The following is a 23833-nucleotide window of genomic DNA, read 5'->3' on the forward strand; positions in this document are numbered from 1 at the left end:
AGTAATTTCACTTGGTCATCCACATATGGGAAGATTTGCCACTGTTCCCAGTTTTCTCCATTTGTGGATAATGGCTCTGAGGGTGGTTCATTGGAGCCCCAAAGTCTTGGAAATGGCTCTGCCAGACTGATGTATTTCAATGACTTTTTTTTTCCCCTATTTCTTTTTGAATTTCTTTGGATCATGGCATGATGCATCGGTTTCTTCAGATCTCGCAGCCTACCTAACGTTCTCTGACAGATTTTACTTGAGATTTTACTTAAACTTAGTTAGGTTTGGGTGTGGCTTGTAAAATTGAAATCACATTTTCCAAATTTGTGGTCAGTCACAGTGACTTGGCGATTTAACAAGGGAGGAGCAATTAATTTTTCATGGAGGGTTGGAGAGGTTTAGATTTTTTGTGCCTGAATACATTGAATTGTCATTTGAAAACTGCATTTTGTTTTCCCCGGGGTTATCTCAGTGATATTAGAATTAATTTGATGATTTGAAACCTATGTGTGTGATAGATATGCAAAAAAACACAGAAATCAGGAAGGGGGAAATACTTTTTCACGGGACTGTGTGAACCAAGGCTTTCTGCGCTGTATAACAAAAACAAAGAAAAAAAATGTGCATCTGGAAAGTATATGTAGGGTGTGACTTTTGACACATTATGTGCAGCCTTATTCCAAGAATGAACACCGTATCGTCAGCATTTTACACACCCTCTGACAGCATGATGTTTTTCAGACAGCAACAACTAAGAAATAAGATCAATGTCGGTATTCCCGTCTTTTGTCATGAAATGCCGTACTGAGTGCATCAAGTGCATCCTGGTGATCAGCTTGGAAGTGTTTGCTTCTACGGCCTAATTTGAGGTGTTTTGGATTCTAGACAGGATTGACGTAGGAAAAATCCTGCTCCTTTGAAGGTCCCAATTAGCACAGTCGTCTCCATCATTCATAAATGGATGAAAATTGAAAGCAGCAAGTTAGAGTTGTTTATATTTCTAAACTGAACGACCGTGAGGGGAGGGTCTTTGTTTGGGAGGTGACCAAGACCCCAACAATTAATCTTTCTTCTGTGGGAAGAGGAGAACCTCCCAGAAGGAAAATCATCTTTGCAGTAATCCACCATTCGGGAAAGGTGGCCACGGCCAATCCAAAGGCGAGTCTGTATTTGTAGATTGGACAGATGTAAGACATTACATCAAAGGCAGACATAACCCTACTTGATTTGTCGTAAAAGCACCTCACGCACTGGTCTTATGGCCCCGTCACACCATGACGTTCTGGTCAACGTTCTCTGAACATTTCAATCGTTCTATTTTTCAGCGTTCTCAAATGAGGATGACACATCTGCCGTGTGATTAACGTGTGTCTGACGCATGACTAACGTGTGTCTAACGCACGAGAAGCGTGTAACAGCGACCAAATAAGATACCCCTAAAAACCATTAGCGTGTACTAACGTGCCACTGGCGCGCAACGAGCGATTTGTCAACGTTAGACAAGCGTGTTGAGCGTGTGACTAAACGGGTGATTAACGACAGAATAGCGTTTTGCTGTCATGTAATTTTTACAGTGGAACGGGAACGAAAACGTTGGAAATTTCATACTTCTGGTGAGTTTGAACAGTCAGCATCATGCCGCCTGGACGAAAAAAAGGTGGGGTGCGGACTTCAGCAACTACCGCTGCAGGTAAGGATGCAAAGCATCGGTTTATATACCCATATGCATGGACGTTCGGGAAACGCTCGAATGATGCTCAATGGACGCCAAAGGACGTTCGTTTGACTTTAGTTACGCGCTGTGTGCGCTAGGGGATTGTTCAGTGGTCGTTGACGGGTCGCCAGTAAGTCGTTCACTGCAAAGCAAATGATTAAGTAACAACCAAGTAAAGCTCGAGTTACGACTGACTAACGATACCCAAACTCGTGCAACGCTCTGCGAACCTTAGTAAAATGTTCCACGAACGTTCTTGAACGTTCTGCAGGGTTTAAAATTCAACGTTGATGAACGCTGGTCCCGGTGAGAACTTTTGTGCATGTTCAAAACTTTTTTTCCGGACCGGCGTTCTCCGCCGATTCCCAGCGATCATTGACGTTCACTAGCGTTCAAACAACGCTCTTCTGGCGCGATCCCAGCGACCGTGGCCGACTGCCAACGTTTCCTCAAACGCTAGAGAACGCTGACCAGACGTCATGGTGTGACGGGCCCATAAGAGACAATATTTTCTTCTCTGATGAGACTGATTGAACTCATGTGATGCGATGCTAGTCAATATGCGCTGAAGAAAACTGGGCACCATTCATCAACTGACCCTTGGCCTCCCTTTCATGAAAAACAGCGGTGGGTTTTTTAGCGGCAGCAACTGGAAGACTAGTTAAATTGAGTGAAACCTGAATGAAATCCTGTCCAGAGACATCCTGGATGAAAAGCTGCTCCGAAGCACTTTTGTGTCGGGCAAAAGGGCTCTGGAGCAGGTTAAAGAGAAAAACGACCCTGAGCATGATGCCAAAATATGGTTTCTGGACAACTCTGTGAATGGGTGGTCCTGCCAGTACCCAGACTTGAATCCAATTGAACACACACTATGTGGAGAATGGCTAAAAAAAAAAAATACAGTATCTGCACGCAGACACTTCCCATCCAACCTGAAGGAGCATGAAAAGTAATCCAAAGACGAAAGTGCCAAAGTGCCCAAAGCGCCTAAAAGTGCCCACGCTGGTAGTTTCATACTCAAAAACACTTGTGCAGTAATTGTTGCCAAAGGTGGAGCAAAATATTGTACAAAGGTAGCAAACATATGGGACATGGGATTTTGTTTTAATAAATTTACACAAAAAAGAAAAATATCATGCTGTCATTATGTGGTAATGTGTGTAGAATTTTGAGGGGGGAAAAAAAGAATGGATTCCATTTTGAATGAAGGCTGTAACATCAGCTGCAGATAATAAGAATACCATGCTCACATGTTTGTAATTATACTCGCACATTGAATTTAACGATGACAAAGTCCCTTTGTGGGAAAACGAATGAAATTGAAATGTTAATCTGAAACCGTTCTCTTGCAGCGTTTGACCGTTACTTCATCAGCCGGACCCTGGAGAACAACAGGCGAAACATTTGGTTTGCAGAGTTCTGGGAGAATAACTTCCAGTGCAAACTCAGTCGGCATGCTGTGAGGAGAGGCTCCGGCGTCAAAAAGTGCACGAGTGAGTCAATGCAATGCAACGCAACGCAATAAAAACCGAGGCACTCTGGCAGAGGAAAACCCCTCAATCAATCACTGAGTAAATTGACCTTTCAATACAGTATAAATTGTGTTTCTTGGTGGCACAGCTGTGGATTTATCAATCATCTGAGATTACACAACAACGTTCCACTCTCCCATTCATCCGATACATAATGGCTGGAGATAAGTTAATGTGAGCCTCTAATTTTGTTCCATGGAAGTGGATGTTTCCGTGTGTGCCAGCCAGGTCCAGAAGATGACATTTATTATCACAAAACCCATTGCCACGTTTGCCGAAAACATAATCAATAGTAAAGCCAATAACGCACGCTGAAAACAAGCTTTCAGGCCATTAAAGTCAGAGGGATCCTCCAGAATGTCTCCCACCCCACTGATAAGGGTTGCAACACCGCAATACTTGCAGATGGGACCGGTCATGATTAAATCAGATCCAGATGAGGTCCGTTCCCAGCTCTGGGTAAAGAGTCACAATCCAAAAAGAGGAGAGGCCTGCCTCCGTTTCTGGTTCAACCTCTCTAACTAATACAGATTCTACTGTATGTATGTGTAGCTTATACACATCCGTTATGTAGCACGTCATTTTCATTTGTATATAAAGTCAATTTATGAGACATCTCCTGTTAATAAGTGTAAAATAGTCCGTCAGAGGATGGATTGTTATTTTTGAAACACTATGTCATTTAAAACATAAGCTTTGATACAGTCACTCACTTTTGACGGGCGCGATCACGCCTGAGCGCCATCGCACTTCGAAATCTGCATAGTCGAGCACGAAAACTCACGTGCGTGAAATTTGTTACGAGTAGAAAAACTAAACGTTAAAAGACGTCGCTGATTTTGTGTAGTCTTGACATTAAATTACGTGTTTATGTTATAAATGTTGTTAACTAAACAAGCCTGCTCCAAAACAATCAAGAAACAGGAAATGATAGTTAACCGTACTGAGCATGTACAGAAGTTAGGCCGAAAGCACAGGTTCAGAGCTTCCTCACGTACTGCGAGCGCATTTACGTTGAAAGTCATCAACACCATGAGCTATGTCAAAGGAAATTCAGTTAGAGCAGTGATGCCCATTGCGTCGATCGCGAGGAAGTGTGACGGCGTGCACCCCCCCCCCCCAAAAAAAAAAAGACCTTAAACTATCATCCATCTCGTGGCTTGATTCAGGTGTGGCCAATACGTCGAGCGCATGCACATAAAGGCACTTTCTAGCTAGCCAGCCTCCTATTTAGGGCAGTCCCATGGTGCGTGCCCCCCCAACTCCCACAACAACACACCACAATTGGCGACAGGAATGTTTGTTACAATGTCTCGCTAGCTTGTTGCCACGAACGCCGATTATGTTGAACTAAACGTTCAGCACTTTCAAAACATTGAAGGTGTAGACCGTTCATGTTTATTCCTTGACTGGCCAGTGCATTTATCATTTCTTCAGATAAGCTTTGTCAGATCAAGAATTTTTATTGATGACAAATTTTAAATACCGTTTTATATCATGTTATACTAATATCAGTTGAAACTGGAAATGATGATTTCTGAGTTTGAAATTTTAGTTTTCTGATTTAGTTATGTATTTGTTTACTTTATTTTTAGTTTACACTTATGTTATATTAATCCAGTAACTTATTTTAAATTATTGCGATTCCATCTCTAATCACACCCGCAACTTTATCTGCGAGCACGGCTGACCACACCCGTTGCAAATGTGAGTGACTGTTTAATATCATACACACTGAGTAGCCACACCTTTATGACACACACAATATAATGGTAAGTAATGTTCTGTTTTTACAATTATAATAATGTGAATGCTAATATATTATTTTTTGTTCACGTTAATAATGTTTGTTTTGATAGACACTGTCAGAGAGGTATTTGCTATTACCGTCACCACACAAAGGCAGAGTATTTGATAACGCTCGGGGGGGGTTTGTAATATCATGGTCGTAATGTTGCGCCTGGCTGCTTGAGATATGCCGTGTGTACTATATATGTATATTTAACCAATTTTAAGAATGGCTATCCAAGCCCAGGCAAAGGTTGTTGGAATCACAGCTCCTGGAGAAGCATCATTTGAATGTCAAAAAATGACAAGAAAATCAAATCCCAAATGTTGGACAAAAGAATTTTTATTCAAAATACCACCTTTCTGACTTTAAAAAAACCAAGAAAGAAAACTGTTCTCGTCAGTCACTTGTTGGATTTGTGTGTGTGTGTGTGTGTGTGTGTGTGTGTGTGTGTGTGTGTGTGTGTTCGGTAATGCTCATGTACCATTTTGAGCACCGTAATTGCAATCCTCAGTATGTGTTACGCATATTGAAGAATTGACGATAAAAGTAGCTTGTACCTCATGTTTCACCTTCCCAGTGTGCTCGACTTAATGCAGCCTCTAGAGCGCATAATAAGAAATGTGCTCGCCGAAAGGAGAACCCACGGGAGGCCGGATTTTAGGGTTGCCTCACCTAGAGTGCTTGTGTGGCATGAAGTTATGCAAATGACTTAATTTGACTGAAGAAGTCACGCAGCCGAAAAAAATGCATGGCTTTGTGCCTTTTCTTGCTATAGAACATCGGAGAGTATGATCCATTTAAGAAGAATGTCCACAAGATGCAAATTTATGCACCATGCGAGCAGGATCAGGTTATCTGGCAAAGTCAAAGCCATAAACAGCGTCAGTGACGTTGAAAAGAAGTGAAAACACGCAAACTGCGGCTATACCGCTTGAGATAATTGTCGCGTGCGAGTCCCCAGAGGCCAAGGATGACTGCATGTATTAGCTGACTACATCTGCCTGTTGCGCTTTTGGTTTATTAATCCCTCTTTGAAATTGTACCACAAGAATTACCACATATTTGATGCTTAGAATACATTCGAGATGATTAAGAACTAAATATAGCATATCTCGGTTGAATCGAAATTGAATTATAGCTCAATTAACATGCCTTTTAGGTATGAGTTACAGAGTGCTGAATTATTAATGTCCCACTATTTTGTTCTGTATCATATTATGTCTCTAAAGACTGATGCACTCAGAGGAACCACAAATTATAAAGCCACAACTTCACCAAGCAGGGCTGTAGAAATAAGTACTATTGCATAAAAAAAACATATTTTTGTATTAACCACCCTCTTTATGTGACATTTAAAGCAGACATCATTTGTGTTTTGCTGCTTGGAGTCTGCATTGAAACGTGGATTTGGAAAGAGAATAAAATTTGGAAGATATACATTAAGACTTCTCAATCTTGCATCAGGCCTCCGCGCTGAGCCCCTTCCTGTTTGCGGTAGTAGTGGATAGGCTGACAGACGAGGTTAGACTGGATTCCCCTTGGACCATCATGTTTGCAGATGATATTCTGATCTGGAGTGAAAGCAGGGAACAGACAGAGGACCGGTTTTAAAGATGGAGGCAGGCACTGGAAAGGAGAGGAATGAAGATTTGCCGAAGTAAAACAGAATATATGTGCGTGAAGGAGAGGGCCGGAGGAGGAAGAGTGAAGCTCCAGGGATGAGAGATGGCGAAGGTGGATGACTTCATGGCCTCATCTGTTCTATTTAACCTTAACCTTTAATCACAGCTCAATTTTGTGGTGTTTTATTTGAATTCAAATTTAGATCTCTTGTTTTTTGTGATTAAAACTATGCTTTCACTTAGTAGCCCATCTTAAATTGATTAAAGACCATTCATATTCTTTCATTTAAACCAGAAGTGTCAGAAGAATTTAAGGTGGAGGTGGGACTGGATCAGGGATCCACTCTGAGCCCCTTCCTGTTTGTGGTAGTAATGGATAGGCTGACAGATGAGGTTAAATTGGAATCCCCTTGGACCATGATGTAGGAAGAAGAGGAGAGGAATGAAGATTAGTCAAAGTAAATAAAATATATGTGCGTGAATGGGAGGGGCGGAGGAGGAAGAGTCAAGCTCTAGGGAGAAGAGATAGCGAAGGTGGATGACTTCAAACTCTTGGGGTCAACAATACAGAGCAATGGTGAGTGTGGTAAGGAAGTGAAGAAACAGGTCCAAGCGAGGTGGAACAGTTGGTGGAAGGTGTCTGGTGTTCTATGTGTCAGAAGAGTCTCCGCTAGGATGAAAGGTAAAGTTTGTAAGAGTGGTGAGGCCGGCCATGGTGTACGGATTAGAGACGATGGCACTGAAGAAACAACATGAAGCAGAACTTGAGGTAGCAGAAATGAAGATGTTGAGGTTCTCGCTTAGAGTGAGCAGGTTGGATTAGAAATGAGCTCATTAGAGGGACAGCCAAAGTCAGATGTTTTGGAGACAAGGTTCGAGAGAGCAGACTTCGATGGTTTGGACATGTTCAGAGGCGAGAGAGTGAGTACAATGGCAGAAGGGTGCTGACGAGGATGGAGCTGCCGGGCAAACGAGCGAGAGAAAGACCAAAGAAAAGGTTGATGGATGTTGCGAGGGAAGACGTGAGGACAGTGGGTGTTAGAGAGGAGGATGCAGGAGATGGGCTTAGATGGAAAAAAATGACACGCTGTGGCGACCCCTAACCGGACAAGCCGAATGAAAAGGAAGAAGACATTAAGATTTCTCAATATGATAAAAGGTCAGTTGTACATACAGTATAGTTGAGTACAGTCCAGTACAGTGTAATCACCCCAAGGCATCAAATGACCCTTTAAAAGAAAGCGATATTAGCTGTTAAAAGAATTTCAAGAGGAAATAACTTCAATATTCACTTAACAAGGATTAAATGCACACGAAAGGGAACGATTTTAATTTCTCGCAGGGAAAACCGGGATTCAATCATTTGCTCTTCACAGACGGAATTGTCACTGTTTCACGCTATTGACCCACAAAAGGTGATTCCGTTTTCCACAGACGGAGGGTCAAGAATTGCAGCCGTCACCTTGAATGTGTCAGAAGCCAGACAAATGCTCCACACTATCACGGTTTTCGTCAGCCGCATCGCTCCATAAAGGGCATGGCCGGACCATCAGTCACGATTACTTTAGACATTGGTCAAACCCTTTCTACAAAGAAAGGAAAGTCAGTATTTACTGTAAATGTTTGTCATGCTTTGTCGGCGATTGGATGTGTGGAAAGTAATTACTGCATATTTGTGTAGCATGAAGTAGGCTGACTGGACATCCGGTCTTCAGTTTGAATGAGGCAAGGTCTGCATCTTTGCAGACGTGAGTCATCAAGGCCAGAATGTGGATGCCTTCGTACCCGATTGCGACATCCACAGAATGCTTCAAAAAAATGGATGCATACACTAAACAGTGTTTGACACACTGTTTGGTTCTCTCAAGTCATAATACGCAAATTCTCCAACCATATTCTGTACCACCCATCATTTGCAAGAAAAAGAAAAAGCCGGGAGTCGTCTCTGTGTTTATCATAATTTTTTTTCTTGTGAGGAAATATTCTTCATCGGCATCCAGTTCGTGCCAGCTGTCCTTGCAAGTCTTGGGGTGTTTGTGTCTTACCATTGACAATATTAAGTCTTCATGATTTGGTTTACAAGACAATGGGACGGAATCAAAATACTACGGTGTCCAAAATTCTTTTGTGAAATGGTCAAAAGTGCCACATCAATGAGCTCAATTTTCCAGACCAGGACAAATAACTGCGAGGAGGCAGACTGGACCCAGACCATCGACCAGAGTACTCCACATTTTAAAGTGGGAGGTCTGCGCAAGTCTGCGGTTGCACTTTATAAATCCAGTGAATTTCTGAGTAAAATATGTGTTTTCAGATCAGAGCATGGTTTGACTTTTGGTGTTTTTTTCATAAAGCTGATGGTAGTCTATCACATATTGGATTTGGGTAAATCTGAATTTATTCAAGAAATAAACAATTTAAAGGTGAACGCTTGTGTTGACTTGTGTGTTAGTTTGATTTACGTTATAATGTCATTATCGCACCATTTTTTGTCCCATAAAAGGCACCGTATCTCTTCTTATATGTGCAAATTTTAGGGAAAATGATGAAAAACCTCTTATCAGTCTCATATCTGAGGGTTTTTAGATTTAAGAAATACAAATTCTCAATTACAGAGGTTTCATTATTCAACTCAAAACACACAAAATATGACAAGAAGTGGAATTTTATAGAATATTTATTGAAATCTACGAAGGACCTATAGGGAAATGCAAAAGTCACACTACAAAAGAAAATGTAATTAATGCTAAATGAAAGGGGGAAAATTGGACATTGTGTGTGGCTGGACTAAAAATGAGTGTGAATTGAGTGAGTCATAGGGAGAAAGAGCCCAAAGTGGGATTTTTGTGAAGCTGACATTTTCCCCCAAATTATTAGGTACTACATTTGCACATTCTTGGCGGGACGGTGGAGCAGCTGGTAAAGTGTTGGCCACACAGTTCTGAGGTCCTGGGTTCAATCCCGGACCCGTCTCTGTGGAGTTTGCATGTTCTCCCCGTGCCTGCGTGGGTATTCTCTGGGCTCTCCGGTTTCCTCCCACATTCCAAAAACACGCAACATTAATTGGACACTCTAAATTGCCCCGAGGTGTTATTTGTGAGTGTGGCTGTTTGTCTCAAAGTGCCCTATGATTGGCTGGCGACCAGTTCAGGGTGTACCCCGCCTCCTGCCCGTTGACAGCTGGGATAGGCTCCAGCACTCCCCGCGACCCTTGTGAGGATAAGCGGCAAAGAAAATGGATGGATGGATTTGCACATTCTGGCTACTCACGACCGTGGATAATCTGCTCTTTTGGGGTGGTCTTTCTCCTCGCATCTCAGAAGGATGAGCGAAATTTGGTTGAAAAATATTTATTTGCCATTTATTTACATGCTTGTTTTGTTTAGTTCATATAAACAGACCGCAAACTACATGTCTCGACCCATCGAAACGGAGGTAGGACCCAAATGCAGGAGTCGCGAGACGCAGAGGTAATTCAGGAAAAACGTTTATTGTTCCACAGTCGGGGATCGGGCAGGCAGTCAGGTCCAGCAGCGGTAGTCAGGACGTCGGGCGTAGAGAGCAGGAGTCGGTACACGGGAGATCGATCAAAGCAGGCAGGAGTATCAAAGGAATCAGGCTTACGGGGTCGGTCGGAAAACAGGCGGAGGTCGGTACACACGGGAATACGATCGGAGATACGGGAGTGCTGGAACGGGGCATGAACCGCAACAATCTAGCGCCGGACCAGTCATCCCCATGGTCCTATATACACCGGGGCCAATCAGCCAGCATGAGGCACAGGTGTGCGCCTCCAATCAGTGCGGCCGTGCGGAAACCCGCACAGCCAGGGCTGGACCGGCAGGACCATGACACTACAGCGTTCTCTTGTTTACATCTCAGAGATAAAACAGTGCCTCTGTCAATGTGTCCTAGAATGTATGTGTCTTTGAATTGCAAAAATGAATGTTATCCAGTTTCCAGTCCGTGTAGCCAGTTTTACACCAAGCGTAATCTACATAGTTATGCTGCTATGGGTTGGCAATGCTCCACCCATTTTGTTGCATTGGATTACAAGGTTGTGTGATCTTTTTACAAAAAGTGCGTTCCGTATCAGCAACACCGCACAGAAGCTTCCACTGGATTTATCTTTTCTGAAACCCTGTGTTAAAAATTGTCTGTTTATTGTGTGTGGGGGTCAGAAAATATTCAGGCTCCTTCCAGCGCAGGCGAGCTAACATCAAAACAACATAGAGAGCCACCGCTGTCAGATCATCTTTTTTTTTTTTTTTTTTGGTGTGGAGCTCTTGCTCTAGAGCACTTGAAACATGCAGCACTCTTCACTCAAATTGCCACAGACCAAGGAACTACGGGATCAGCATAACCATAATAGGGAGACATGCCCTAAATATTCATCTTTGAAAAACAGGCCATTGTTAAAATGCAGTATCTCTGTAGAGATAACGACTGCTACAGACATCTAAGAATGATTACAAAAGAAATCCTTATGCCACTTTACTTCCATGTTTTCTGTTATCGGACCCTTGTGTACAGTTTACTCTGTGGTTCACTGTTAAAACCAGAAAGTCAAAAGTATGGCTATGAAAATTCATCTAAAATGACACTCCATGTCTTGAATCCTAAAATAGTGATTCTGGTTTGGAATCTTGACTTGAGTCTTCGCATGTGGAACTTGTATGTTCTTCCCATGCTTGCATTCCTTCTACATTCCGTACACGTGCATGTTCGGTTAAAGCCTCAAAATCCCTCATAGGTTTGAAGGTGAGTGTAAATTATTGTGATTGACTTCTGAGGGTGTATCGTGATTTTGCCTAAAAATCAGATGGCATGGACTACAACTCACCTTTGGATCCTAATTAAGACAAGCTGGATTGAAAAGGGATGGATGGATAAAGAACAATGAATTTAACACAGTGATCCCCATTGGAAACTACTAATCAATACATAGATTACCCTGTTAAGGCTTGTGTGGCGCTCACCTCGGTCAAAATGCAGACTGAACAACAGAAAGGTTTCCTCATCAATCACAGGACGCATAGAGACAAATGGCACTGAAAGACAGCCATTGGTGGCGCCATTAGAAACAATAACCCAACCCAGTTCGTCGGCACCAACGGACAGCTAGACGACCAACAATACAAGCGCGGACTTACTGAACTCTACACATCGGCTGTCACCAACACCAGGCTGGCCTACAAGCCTAACATCGTCTTTGGGGGCTACCTGCCTCCAATTCACGACGACGAACGGTCTCCGTCTTGGGAAGCACACTCCATCCTCGCCCAACTGCGCTCGGGCTTCTATCGCCAGCTACAAACACCCCCTCGACGACACTGTTGCCGACGTCTGCCCGGACTGTGGCACTGGGCCACACGACACGCAGCACCTGTTCAACTGCCCGGCGCGCCCTACTACGCTCACGGCAGAAGATCTATGGCGGCGACCTACCGAGGTGCCCGCTTTCCAACGGCTATAACGCTTTCGCACGATTGTGTACGTTGACGGAGCAACACTGTCACGCTGGCTATCACAACAACAACAGCACAACCCAACCCAGATACACGTACGCAGAACATCCAACTGAAGTGAGCTCACCGGACTTACAGTAATCCTGAGGACACTCATTAGGCCACGCTCCTCAAATGGCATACTTCAGTTTGTGTTGTGACTTTCGCCTTGTCACAATGTACAGTAAATACACGTTATAAAACGAGTTTCTTTACATTCACGTTAGGTTTATCCAACATGGTACTATTTTTCTTCATCAAAAACTGTTAAAAAAAAAAAGGATTAACATATTTTCGCCTGTGTAAGACGCACCTAAAAGTCTCATTTTCTCAAAAGTCGACAGTGCGCCTTATAATGCGGTGCGCCTTATATATTGAGCCTTTAGTGCAGCTCCATCCAATGGATGCATAACGTAAACCCAGCCACGACTGTAGCGTCTATTCTATGCGCCTTATAATGCTGTGCGCCTGATTTATTAAAAACTGTTTTAAAATAGGCCATTCATTGAAGGTGCGCCTTATAGAGCTCGTGCACGTGACGTCACCGTTTTCACGGCACCATATTGCCTGTCAAACAGAGCTGCTCGACGTTGTGGGGGACATTGAACCGGAGGAGAATATTCACAATACCAGAGACCTGTTGTCCTGTTGGCTGTCACAACAGACGAGACAGATATTCAAAGAGATCATTCTATGGAAAACCAGCTGAAAAGACCGGAAATTATCGATGGATTTTTAACGTGATTGACGGTGCCCAAACAAAATAGACACACGCCTGTGTAGCAATCACGTCATTTCAAGTAGGAATTATTCTTCTCAATCTTAAATTCCCAAGAAATATTTATAATGCCAAGTTGGCTCATTTGAGAACAATGCGTATTTAAAAAAAAAAAAGTCTGTCGCAGAGGTTTACGGAGGTTAAGTGTGGCCGCAATCGCTTCCGTGTACGTTCCGTGGAGACAACTCCATCCTCTTTTTTTTTTTTCAATCATAGTTAATGAATGCGAGTTTGTGTAAAACCAAATAAATAATAATGAGTAAATATTGGTATTTGTATTGAATACTAGCTGAAAAGATCTACGGATTGCGGCAAAGGTTAACATGTGGCTGAACACTTTCACGTTCACAAGCTGTCAACCTCTCACTATGTGGGATTTATTCCTGATTGAGAACAGATCCAGCAACAAAGTATGTGTATGAGTCCAGACTTTTATACATTTTCAAACTTTTCTGTGGAAATCTCAAGGACTTACTTACCAGATCCATGTGTAGATCCAAGACAAGCGGAAGCGTATTGACAGTCCAATTTCTTATTGGCAAAAATATCGACTTCGGCATTAAACACAGGTCTTCTATGCCAAGTTGATCTAACTTTTCCACGTACCTTCATTTATTTTCACCTTCTAAATGTCTAACGGTATCGGACAAAACTCTGGGCGTCGTGCTATGAGACATATTTTAGTTTCGTCTCCACGGGATTAACTTTCAACAATGCTTTGTTTGACCGGCAATATGGCGACGTAAACAAATAGTATAGTAAATTGTAAAACATGAAAATACGGCACTTTAATGTCACTTTAATACCTTTCAGTGAGGACAATTAATGATACTTTTGAGTCACAAGCTTGATGACAGGGAAAAAATAAACATAAGTTATTGTATCACTGATCTTTAATAGCTGCTATGTTGTTTCATTAATAAGTCTTGACACTTTCATCAAAATGAGTATTGTGTTTGCAAAGGTAGTAAGGGAGAAATACTGTAGATATGCTTGTGCAGGTGTAAAATTTCTTTGACACAGCACAACGTGCAGCACTTACACTCACCATTAGGCAACCGAGCAATGTTAACAGCACTCGGGATGTTGGACCTTTTCAAAATCTCTTCATATATTCAATCCGGAGTCAGAGCAAATCGAGCTCTGATAAAGCGATAAGGCTGCCTCGTTGAATTCTTGCTTGCCAATTGACACATTTTCAAAACAATGAGACAACCTTAGCTCAGATTACATATTATGCAAATGTCTCATCTAATTACAGTACGAGTGAAGAATGATGAGGCCTGCCTTACTCTGCTCTCCACTCCTGGATTGCCATTGTGATCTTGTGTTCTGCTGATTAATGGATGTGAGCTGGAACATGAGCCAAACAAATAAAAACAAAATGAAACAAACGTGTCCTTAAAAGAATATTTTGGAATCCATATCTGAAGACTGCCCTTTATTTACAAGGCGGTGAGATATAATACAATGAAGTCATCGGCAAGACAAATTATTGGGCTCACAATTAACTCTCCGAAGGATTGTGTTCAATTGATTTCGCTCTTGTCCCGTTTTGTTGGATTTTGGCCCATTCACATATATGTCTTCCTTCTGTACGTCACTCAACAGATCACGAGAGGATTGGTAAAGATTCTTCCTATGAACAGGAGGGGAAGGTCCAGTTCGTGATTGATGCCGTGTACGCCATGGCTCACGCACTGCACGACATGCACAAAGATCTCTGCCCGGGGAAAGTTGGCCTCTGCTCCAAGATGGATACCATCAATGGCACCTTGCTGCTCAAATACATTCGAAATGTCAATTTCTCAGGTGTGTATTTATCATGTACAATGTTGCATACTGAAGTGCGGTTGGAGCAAATTGTCCTTTTTTTGGCTTCACCAACATGCCCAAGCATAGGACTTGGTAAATGTATACTGGTCTTCAATTATCAGTCTGATGAACAGAAATTATTCCGAGAGGCTGGCCATAGGTGGCGTGGCGGTTCCATTATCTTATCCGTCACGATTGTGCTGGCGGCACAGTCCTTAAAGTACCTTCTCTGCTGGGTTATAATTATACACAAAGAAAAGTAAAGCAACAGGCAGCACCAAACAAAACAAGCACCAGTAATTTGTACTTAGTGCATATTCATTCTCCTGTATATAAAACGTTAACGTCCCGATTTTGCAGAAAGCTTGCTTATTTAACTAAACGTGGCAAAGGCTCAAGATAACAAATGGACGGAAATCTTCCTTTAAATTGTGTTCTGTGCGCATTGGGCTGAGCAATTTTCAGTGCAGGATTTCAATCTAAGTTTCATAAATTCTTTCTTCAGTCATGTATTTATCTTCCTTCATATACACAGCATAATATTTGTTCACCTTGAATAAACTAAATATCCTTTCACTTCCTATGCCATGTTTCAGACATCAAACTTTTCCAACTCTGGGCTACATGATCGAATATTTCCTCCTGCATGAAAAACTTTTTATAATTGAAATCATTGAATTACTGTAGTTTTTCTGGAGTTTGGAACCTCACCGGAAAGAACAGATACAATGGCAGTATTTTTTTGTAAAAAAAAAAAAAAAAGCAAACCCAAAATCGTGGCAACTGGGAAAAAAAATAACACTTTTAGCGTGGTGCAGACTTTAGATCACCAAGGGACAAAAGTGAGGTCGCATTAGTTTTGCTTTTTCCCTCCGAAAATGATTTGAGAATCAGTTGTGCAAGCGTGTCTTGGTCTCCAGTCTCCTCATGGAAACTCGCCACAAGGATTAGTGTTGATGGGAATTATCGCAGGATGTGACAAAACAATTTTCAAGGACTACAAACACCCACGGGATCGTGCCGTTTGCTTTGTTCGAGTGGAATTGGTCTGCAGATCTAAGTGAGGGTTTCAAGAGCTGAATAAAGATGGGTTTAGAACAAAAGATCTTTCTCTTTAATAATGCAGTCAAACTTTTTTGGGGGCCCCGCAAAAGGTCTGACACTTTGCAGCAGGAACATCCTCACCATGATGAATGTTGAGTGGAAACTCAGGGGGCCTCATCTTCAAAGTCAAAACATTGTTCACCTGTGCCTGAGCGGCCTTATTACAATGTAAGGAGGACACACCTCATTTGTATAAAATATACAAATATTAAATCAAAAGACGTAGTTGGTTGTTAGTCTCTTGAGCTAAAATTTACTTTTACAAGGTGCAGTATACAGTCCCTCCCAACAATGGCACTGAGCTAAAATAGTCATCAACATGTTTGGGTTATAGCATGAAAGTTTTTTCCTGTTCTATTCCTGACAATTGGGTGATATGACGGGAGTTATATCATCATTGAAACCATTATTTTTAAGACTGGAATTACTGGTATATACATTTTCCTGATTTGCTGTCAGAATTTAAAAGCTTTGAAAGAAAACAAAATGCAACCATCAACAGTAATTTCTGGACTATAAGCCGCACCTGATTATAACCCTCACCCAGTACATTTTTAAAGGAAAAATCATTTTTTACTTACATAAACCGCACCTGTCTATAAGCCGCATGTGCCCACATTGAAACACGATATATTTACAAAGAAAGTTTTCAATGTTTTAATAATATACCTTAGCTTTTCTTTCCAAACAGTGCCTGTGACGCAGCAGTAACACAGCGCTAACAGGGCTGGGTCAAAAAACATACCGGTAAAAGTCACTGAGACGCGGCAGTAACACAGCAGCAACACGGTCCAATCAACCTGCTTTTATTACCTCTGAAAGCTTTTTTCGTCTTTTTACATTGCTCCAGTTCTTCCCGCTGCCGTTTCCAGCGTCTCACCATCGATTCATTTATGCCAAGTTTACGCGCAGCTGCTCTGTTTCCTTCTTTATTGGCCGGCTCGATCGCTTTTAACTTGAAAGCTGCATCATATGCATTTCTTCTTTTATTCTCTACGTTGAAGGTCTGTTCATGCTAATTTTATTCATGCACCATGGGCGAAGTTACATTAAACTTGCATCTTCATCGACACAACTTTCTCACTCTTCAGTCTTTTATACTTGAGCGCCCCCAGTGGCCGTTAGAAAAAATGCATAAATTAGCCACATCATTGCCTAAAGGCCCCGTCACACCATGGCGTTCTGGGATAGCGCCAGAAGAGCATTGTTTGAACGCTTGTGAACGTCAATGATCGCTGGGAATCGGCGGAGAACGCCGGTCCGGAAAAAAAGTTTTGAACATGCACAAAAGTTCTCACCGAGACCAGCGTTCATCAACATTTAATTTTAAACGCTGCAGAACATTCATGAACGTTTGTGGAACGTTTTACTAAGGTTCGCTGAGCGTTGCACGCGTTTGGCTATCGTTAGTCAGTCGTTACTGTAGCGTTACTTGGTTGTTACTTATCGTTTGTTGCCGTCGGACCGTCATCACTGGGGTTTTCATGGTGTGTAGGGTCTCCATGGGGTGTCACATGGTGCGTTACTTCTCGGACGTGCTCTTCCTCCTGGTGTTCTTTTTCCTCCATAGACATTGCTAGTGAAAGAGGCTTTGCATTCTTACTTGCAGCGCTAGTTGCTGAAGTCCGCACCCCACCTTTTTTTCGTCTAGGCGGCATGATGCTCACTGTTCAAACTCACGAGAGCAACTGAAGTATGAAACTTCCAACGTTTTCGTGCCCGTTCCACTGTAAAAATGACACACCAGCAAAACGCTATTCTGTCGTTATTCACCCGTTAGTCACACGCTCAGCACGCTCGTCTAACGTTGACAAATCGCTCGTCGCGCGCCAGTGACACGTTAGCACACGCTAATGGTTTTTAGGGGTATCTTATTTGGTCGCTGTTACACGCTTCTCGTGCGTTAGACACACGTCAATCACACGACAGATGTGTCATCCTCATTTGAGAACGCTGAAAAATAGAACAATTGAAATGTTCAGAGCACGTTGACCAGAACGTCATGGTGTGACGGAGCCTTAAGCCACAGGGTTGAAAGAATGTGACAAAGTCGCGGCTTATACTCCGGAAATTACGGTACATGATTCTGGCACATCTTGTGAATTCGACTTTAGTCACTGACTAAACGAAATGAGAAACCAAGCCTCTAACCAAGATTGCGTTGATATGTATTCATCCAAAAGCTTGAGATGTGATGGAAGTGATCGCAGGTTATATGTGAAGTTGTTCCTGAGGTCCTTAGAGTCATTTACAGCAGAACATTATCATTTATGAGATAACGTCGTAATTCCCGAGTAAAACAGTAAAGCACTGCACCAAGTCCACGATTCATTAGTTGCTGTAACATTCGTACTTTGCTGTAAATTGCTGTCAGATCTGATTTTAAATGCTTGTAACCGGATAGCACCCAGGATCATTGTAGCATCGTAGTGAATAGCTCAAACTTAACTGTCAGAAATTAAACGGATTTAAAGAGGGCATATTTGCATAGATGGGCGCATAAATGTCATGATCAGAAGGAAGTGTTAATTTACCATCCTGCAGTTATTAAAATAACCTTACAGGCTTGAGTGATTAAAATTCCAGATGTTATCCCTAATGGTTTTGCAGTCTTCCCTTAAAGACGAAAAACAATATTAGCAGATTGCTATTGTTGTTACAACACTACATTAATGAGGAAAGCCCGTACGGTATTTTGTGACAAATTATTTCAAATAAATTATTTTCCACTTCAGGAAAAGCTCTATAAACAGCTCAATCATGACTGCAATTAAATAGTTACCATTTCCCGGAACAATGAGTTCCATAGTTTGGCACACTTTGACAATTTTTTTTAAATAGATACATTGTTTATTTGTTTGTTTGTTTTGCTGGGCATTAGTAGCTTCAACTGACAAAATGTAGTTTTCACAGACTAGGGGTTGGTTTAATAGACATTCAGTCTATTAGTATTTTCTACCTGAACATAAAACTCGGAGAAAAGGGAAAGGGCAGAAATTAATTAAATACATGAACATCTGAGTCATTTTCTTTTATTGCTGAGACGGTCAAGAGCATATTTAGAATGGTAGAAGATGCGTTCACTACTATACGTAATCCCTCTCGATAGTAGTAAAAGAATTATATCCCATACTGTATTTTAATCCCAGCCCTGACATTGTAGAGCTGTTTGGCCTCAAAATCTGATTTCGTAGCTCGAGTCTCAGGTATCACCATGACCACAGATCAATACTGTGACCTACTGAAGGGAACATATAAAGTGAATAAAATATTTCTATTTAGTCACATGAACGCAGTCCTTTTAATATTTATAGAGGGGAAAAAAAACAATAGGAGCCTGAACTATAAGCATTACAAAGTTATTACACCGTGAATGTGTTGTTTCTTCATGCGGAAACGACAACTTTGGCTGACAGTTCCAGAATTATTGGGACAGTGACAGAGTTTGTGTGATTATGTCTGTAACACTCACACTGCATTTGAAATTAAGCAATCACTTTCCACTTTTAATTTAAGAGCTTTAGTTAACGGCTTTCGCCATTTCTGATTTAGATCCATTTCAATTTGGATGGATCCATTTTCAGAGGCTTGAATGTATTTGGACATTTGATCTTTTTAAAACCTTCAAGTCAGTGAATGATATGGCATTAATGGCTGGACGTATAGTGTCCGTCAACGACATCGTATTCCACGGTTTTCATTAGTAAGTAATTTCATAAGTCTTCATTACAGCCGCATTCGGTAGCTACTTTTTTGTGACTATTCCTGCCTTGGTGAATAAAAATAATGACAGAATGTGCTAGGAAAAGTAAGTATTGCATATCACTGTTATGTATCTACAATCATGAGAAGAGAGTGTTTACAATTAGGTCCCTGATTACATTTAGACAAAATCACATTGAAAAAAACATTCTGGAATCAAAATATTTGGATTGATAAACTATAGGTCAGCTTGTGTCAGCGAAATGTGTGAAACATGGTGGAGGTATTGTCATGGCATGGGCATGTACTGTATCAGTGCGAATGCAGTTGTGTTTATTGTGTTGTACAGACAAAAATTAATATGCGTGTATTATACCAAAGGCCTATTTGCTCAAATTCTGTCCAGATGTGAAAATGTAGTGTATGTTTTTGCAATGTGAGAGGACATCAGAAAACCCAAGCAAGAATGGGGAAAAAAAAAAAATACAAAGTGAGGTGAGTTGAGCTGAAAAGCGTTGGCCTCACAGTTCTGAGGTCCCGGGTTCGAGCCCAGTCCTGCCTGCGTGGGTTTTCTCCGGGCACTCTGGTTTCCTCCCACATCCCAAAAACGTGCAACATTAATTGGACACTCAAAATTGTCTCTGGGTGTGATTGTGAGTGCGGCTGTTTGTCTTTATGTGCCCTGCGATTGGCTGGCAACGAGTTCAGGGTGTACCCCACTTCTTGCCCGTTGACAGCTGGGATAGGCTCCAGCACTCCACGTGACCCTTGTGAGGATAAGCGGCTAAGAAAATGGATGGATGGAAGGTGAGTTGATAGTGAGGCAGACATTGTAACCATGACAAAATAAATTTGAGCCTCTGAGTAATCGTTACTCAGCATAAACCAGCCAGAGTGGTAAAAGCCATGTAAAAACTCCTAAAGTGTAAAGTCTACTCTACAATTTCTGAAATGAAGTGTGGTTGATGTTTGAAAGCAAACATTATAAAAATGATCCTCGTCTATGCATTTCTGAACCTAACTGTTTCAGAAATCCAACAGCTCAGGCTAGACTATAAGGATGAACACAGGGAAAACGAAACATTGTTGTGTGAGTACAAAAAAATATGAGATCCATTTTAATAAATAATCCTCGTAGCTGCCGACATTGAAGCACTTTTCCTATTTCGGAAAAAAAAACGTGACACTGTTGAACACGTGTGATGACATTTTGCGTAAATTGCACAAACGGCATCACAAATGAGCCAAACCGTTGCGGGCCTGCAAGTTAACTGACGGCCTTTCTTTTTTCAGCTTTTGCGGTTGTCAGCACAAACGGATAAAGATGCCAAGATGCCGCTAATGTGCCTTTTTCCCAGATTTGGAGGCTGATCGCTGAAAATCCGAATCTTTTGTTGTCTTGCTTCAAAATACTGTAATGCGAGAGGAGGGTTCAAAAGGTTTGCTTAGGAACAAAGAGGAACAGGGAGGGGAGGGACGAGCCCTCAATTGAGACCTCAAAGTGGTAATTTAAATCAACGCCGTTGTTTATCTGCACTCTGAGGACAAGCTTAAAGATAGCAGGCGATGGGGCTATAAGTTGAATGAAAGTGTGTGAAATTATATGGCAGCATGAACAGACAGCTCTGTGGACATTTGTCCAATAACCAAGATGGCCTACCTGTCAACATCTATTTGATCCTACCGTGAACGCTCTAAGAGTTCCCCAGAGTAACACGGGACTTACTATATTGCGCATCAACGGGGAGGCGTCAAACAACAGCGCAGGACTCGAATAACCCGTTTTTGTTGTTTTTGTGTCATCTGCAGGAATTGCTGGCACGCCTGTGGTCTTCAACATAAACGGAGACGCTCCCGGTCGCTATGAAATCTACCAATACCAGATCAAAAATAACAACACAGAGTACAAAATCATTGGCCGCTGGACTGACCGCTTGCACTTAGATGTGGGTATCGCTCTAATCACTTCTTTCTTGTCTACGGTCTTGAGTGCTCAGACAGGTCCTGTATTTTGGCTATTTAGATCACCATATGGTGACACTAACATGGATTTAGTATAAAACTCAATTTCATTGAAAAATGACCTTGGTTTTGTCATTTTGTCAAAAGGTCCCTCTGACAGCTTCTTCTGCTTGACCCAGTTTTGTCTTTGGTTTGTCCATATTTGTCCCTTTTCTCATTGGTCGCCTCTGTTTGGAAGACCCACTGGTGGGAGCACACATGCTTATGTTGACATCGCAGGTTCGGCGGTGAAGAGCTTAGCAGAAATCCTCACTAGTGACGTAGATAAGCTTGAGAAATTCAAATGCCAAGATTGCAGGTCTCTGGCAGAAAAACAACGTGACTGTTGTCTGTCACCATGTGCCCTGTGATTGGCTGGCAACCGGTTCAGGGTGTACCCTGCCTCCTCCACGTTGACACCCGGGATAGGCTCCAGCACTCCCGGGACTGAAGGTTTCCTTTTATTACGTCTTCTTATCTATACTATGCTTGAATATCAGGTTGTTGGTTTAGTGGTGGCACGCTGGGCAGGGGTTAGCATGACTGCTTCATAGCTGAGGACTCTGAGTTCGACTATTGATCGCGGTTCTTTTGTGCTAACTCTCCATATTCTCTCTGTACTTGAATGGTTTTTCTCCAGGTAGTTTGATGTTCTTTCACTTTCCAAAAACATGCATGTTAGGTTCTTTAAAAACTCACCGAATGTGAATGTGTGAATGCTTGTTCGTCTGTAATGTATGTGCCGTGCGATCGGCTGGCGGCCAGTTCATGGTGTTCATCCCTCTTGCCTAAAGTCAGCAGGAATAGGCTTCAGCTGACCTAATTTTACAGTTTTCTGTTATTTTAAGAATGAATGAAATCATAGACAAAAAGCATTTCCTTCAGTGTGGTAAATGAGCAAGTTGAGCTTTCAGCTTTCATTTCATTTGATCGTTTGGTATCATCATTGCGATAAAATTCCTAAACAAAATATCCCAACCAGAAGTGTCGCATATGCTAACATTAAACTACCACAGGAACAATGTGCATTGCTCGTTTTTATGGTTATGAATCATTTATACTCCCCCCCTCAGGTGCTCTATTTTTGTTGCCGCACATCGCACAGGTATTCTACTGAATTATTGCAGACATCAAGTTCCTGTGTTTCTTTTGCCTACCGATCGACTTAGGCAGAGAGCTCCCAAGAAAATTATCAATGCCATGTGAAAACATAAAAGCAATAACTGTAAATGACATCATGCATTTCTATTATTCTGTTTTTCTTTGCGGCACGGTGGAGCAGCTGTTAAAGCGTTGGCCTCACAGTTCGGAGGTTCAAATCCCGGCCTCGTCTGTGTGGGGTTTGCATGTTCTCCTCCGTGCCTGCGTGGGTTGTCTCCGGGCACTCGGATTTCCTCCCACATCCCAAAAACATGCAAAATTGGACACTCTAAATTGCCACTGATTGTGAGTGCGACTGTTTGTCTCTACGTGCCCTGCGATTGGCTGGCAGCCAGTTCAGGGTGTACCACGCCTCCTGCCCGATGGCAGCTGGGATTGGCTCCAGCACTCCCGTGCCCCTTGCGAGGATAACCGGCTCAGAAAATTGATGGATGGATGTTTTTCTTCTTCTTTACTCTGCATCCATACTAAAAAATGAATGATGTTATGCAAATGTAAGTTTATTTTACAAAACTGAAGATTGACTCCCTGGTTATTAAGTCTGTTCTAGGCAACAGCAGCCTACCGAAAAAAAAAATGGATGATTCAATGACTGCAACAATGCAACGTGATACTCTTACATGACTCATCAGGAGTATATAATACGACATAATGGCTCGCTTCTATTTTCCTCAAGTAAAGGCCATTTTCTACATCCGGCGGTTCATTCATTGTTCACGTTCGCCATGCGCAAAGAGGTTACGTCATGAACTTTGGTTGAGTGCAGGGTTCTCAATCACAATTTTGACCAATGAAAATCTACAAGTAGTTGGATAGTGTCACAACCCAAATGCACGATTCGGGAGACGTGGAGGCAGTTCGGGAATCATATTTATTCAGTCCAGTGTCGGGGATCAGGCAGGGAGTCAACGGGTGCAGCAGTAACAAGGACGTCAGGCGTAGGAGGCAGGTCAGTGGGCAGGCAGGGGTCGGTACACGGGAGATAAGGAACAGGATTATGAGAGTGCGGGAACGAGGCATGAAGCAACGATCTGGCAAAGGCCAGACCGTACATGCGGTTCTATATAACTGGGACGTGATTAGGAGAGACGAGGTGCAGATGTGTGCCTCCGAT

General features: G+C 42.2%; 1 protein-coding gene across 7 annotated transcripts in view; it reads left to right on the plus strand.

Annotated features, from left to right (window-relative positions):
• Positions 1-23833, plus strand: part of grm4 (glutamate receptor, metabotropic 4) — a 174506-nt gene that overhangs the window by 137944 nt on the left and 12729 nt on the right. For all 7 annotated transcript variants that reach the window (XM_061844055.1, XM_061844037.1, XM_061844047.1 and 4 more), the window contains 3 exons: positions 3058-3198; positions 14548-14748; positions 21367-21503. In XM_061844055.1, the coding sequence (XP_061700039.1) occupies positions 3058-3198; positions 14548-14748; positions 21367-21503 (479 nt within the window). The remainder of the gene's footprint in view (positions 1-3057; positions 3199-14547; positions 14749-21366; positions 21504-23833) is intronic.

This window comes from Syngnathoides biaculeatus, chromosome 2, assembly GCF_019802595.1.
Source record: "Syngnathoides biaculeatus isolate LvHL_M chromosome 2, ASM1980259v1, whole genome shotgun sequence".
Lineage (NCBI taxonomy): Eukaryota > Metazoa > Chordata > Actinopteri > Syngnathiformes > Syngnathidae > Syngnathoides > Syngnathoides biaculeatus.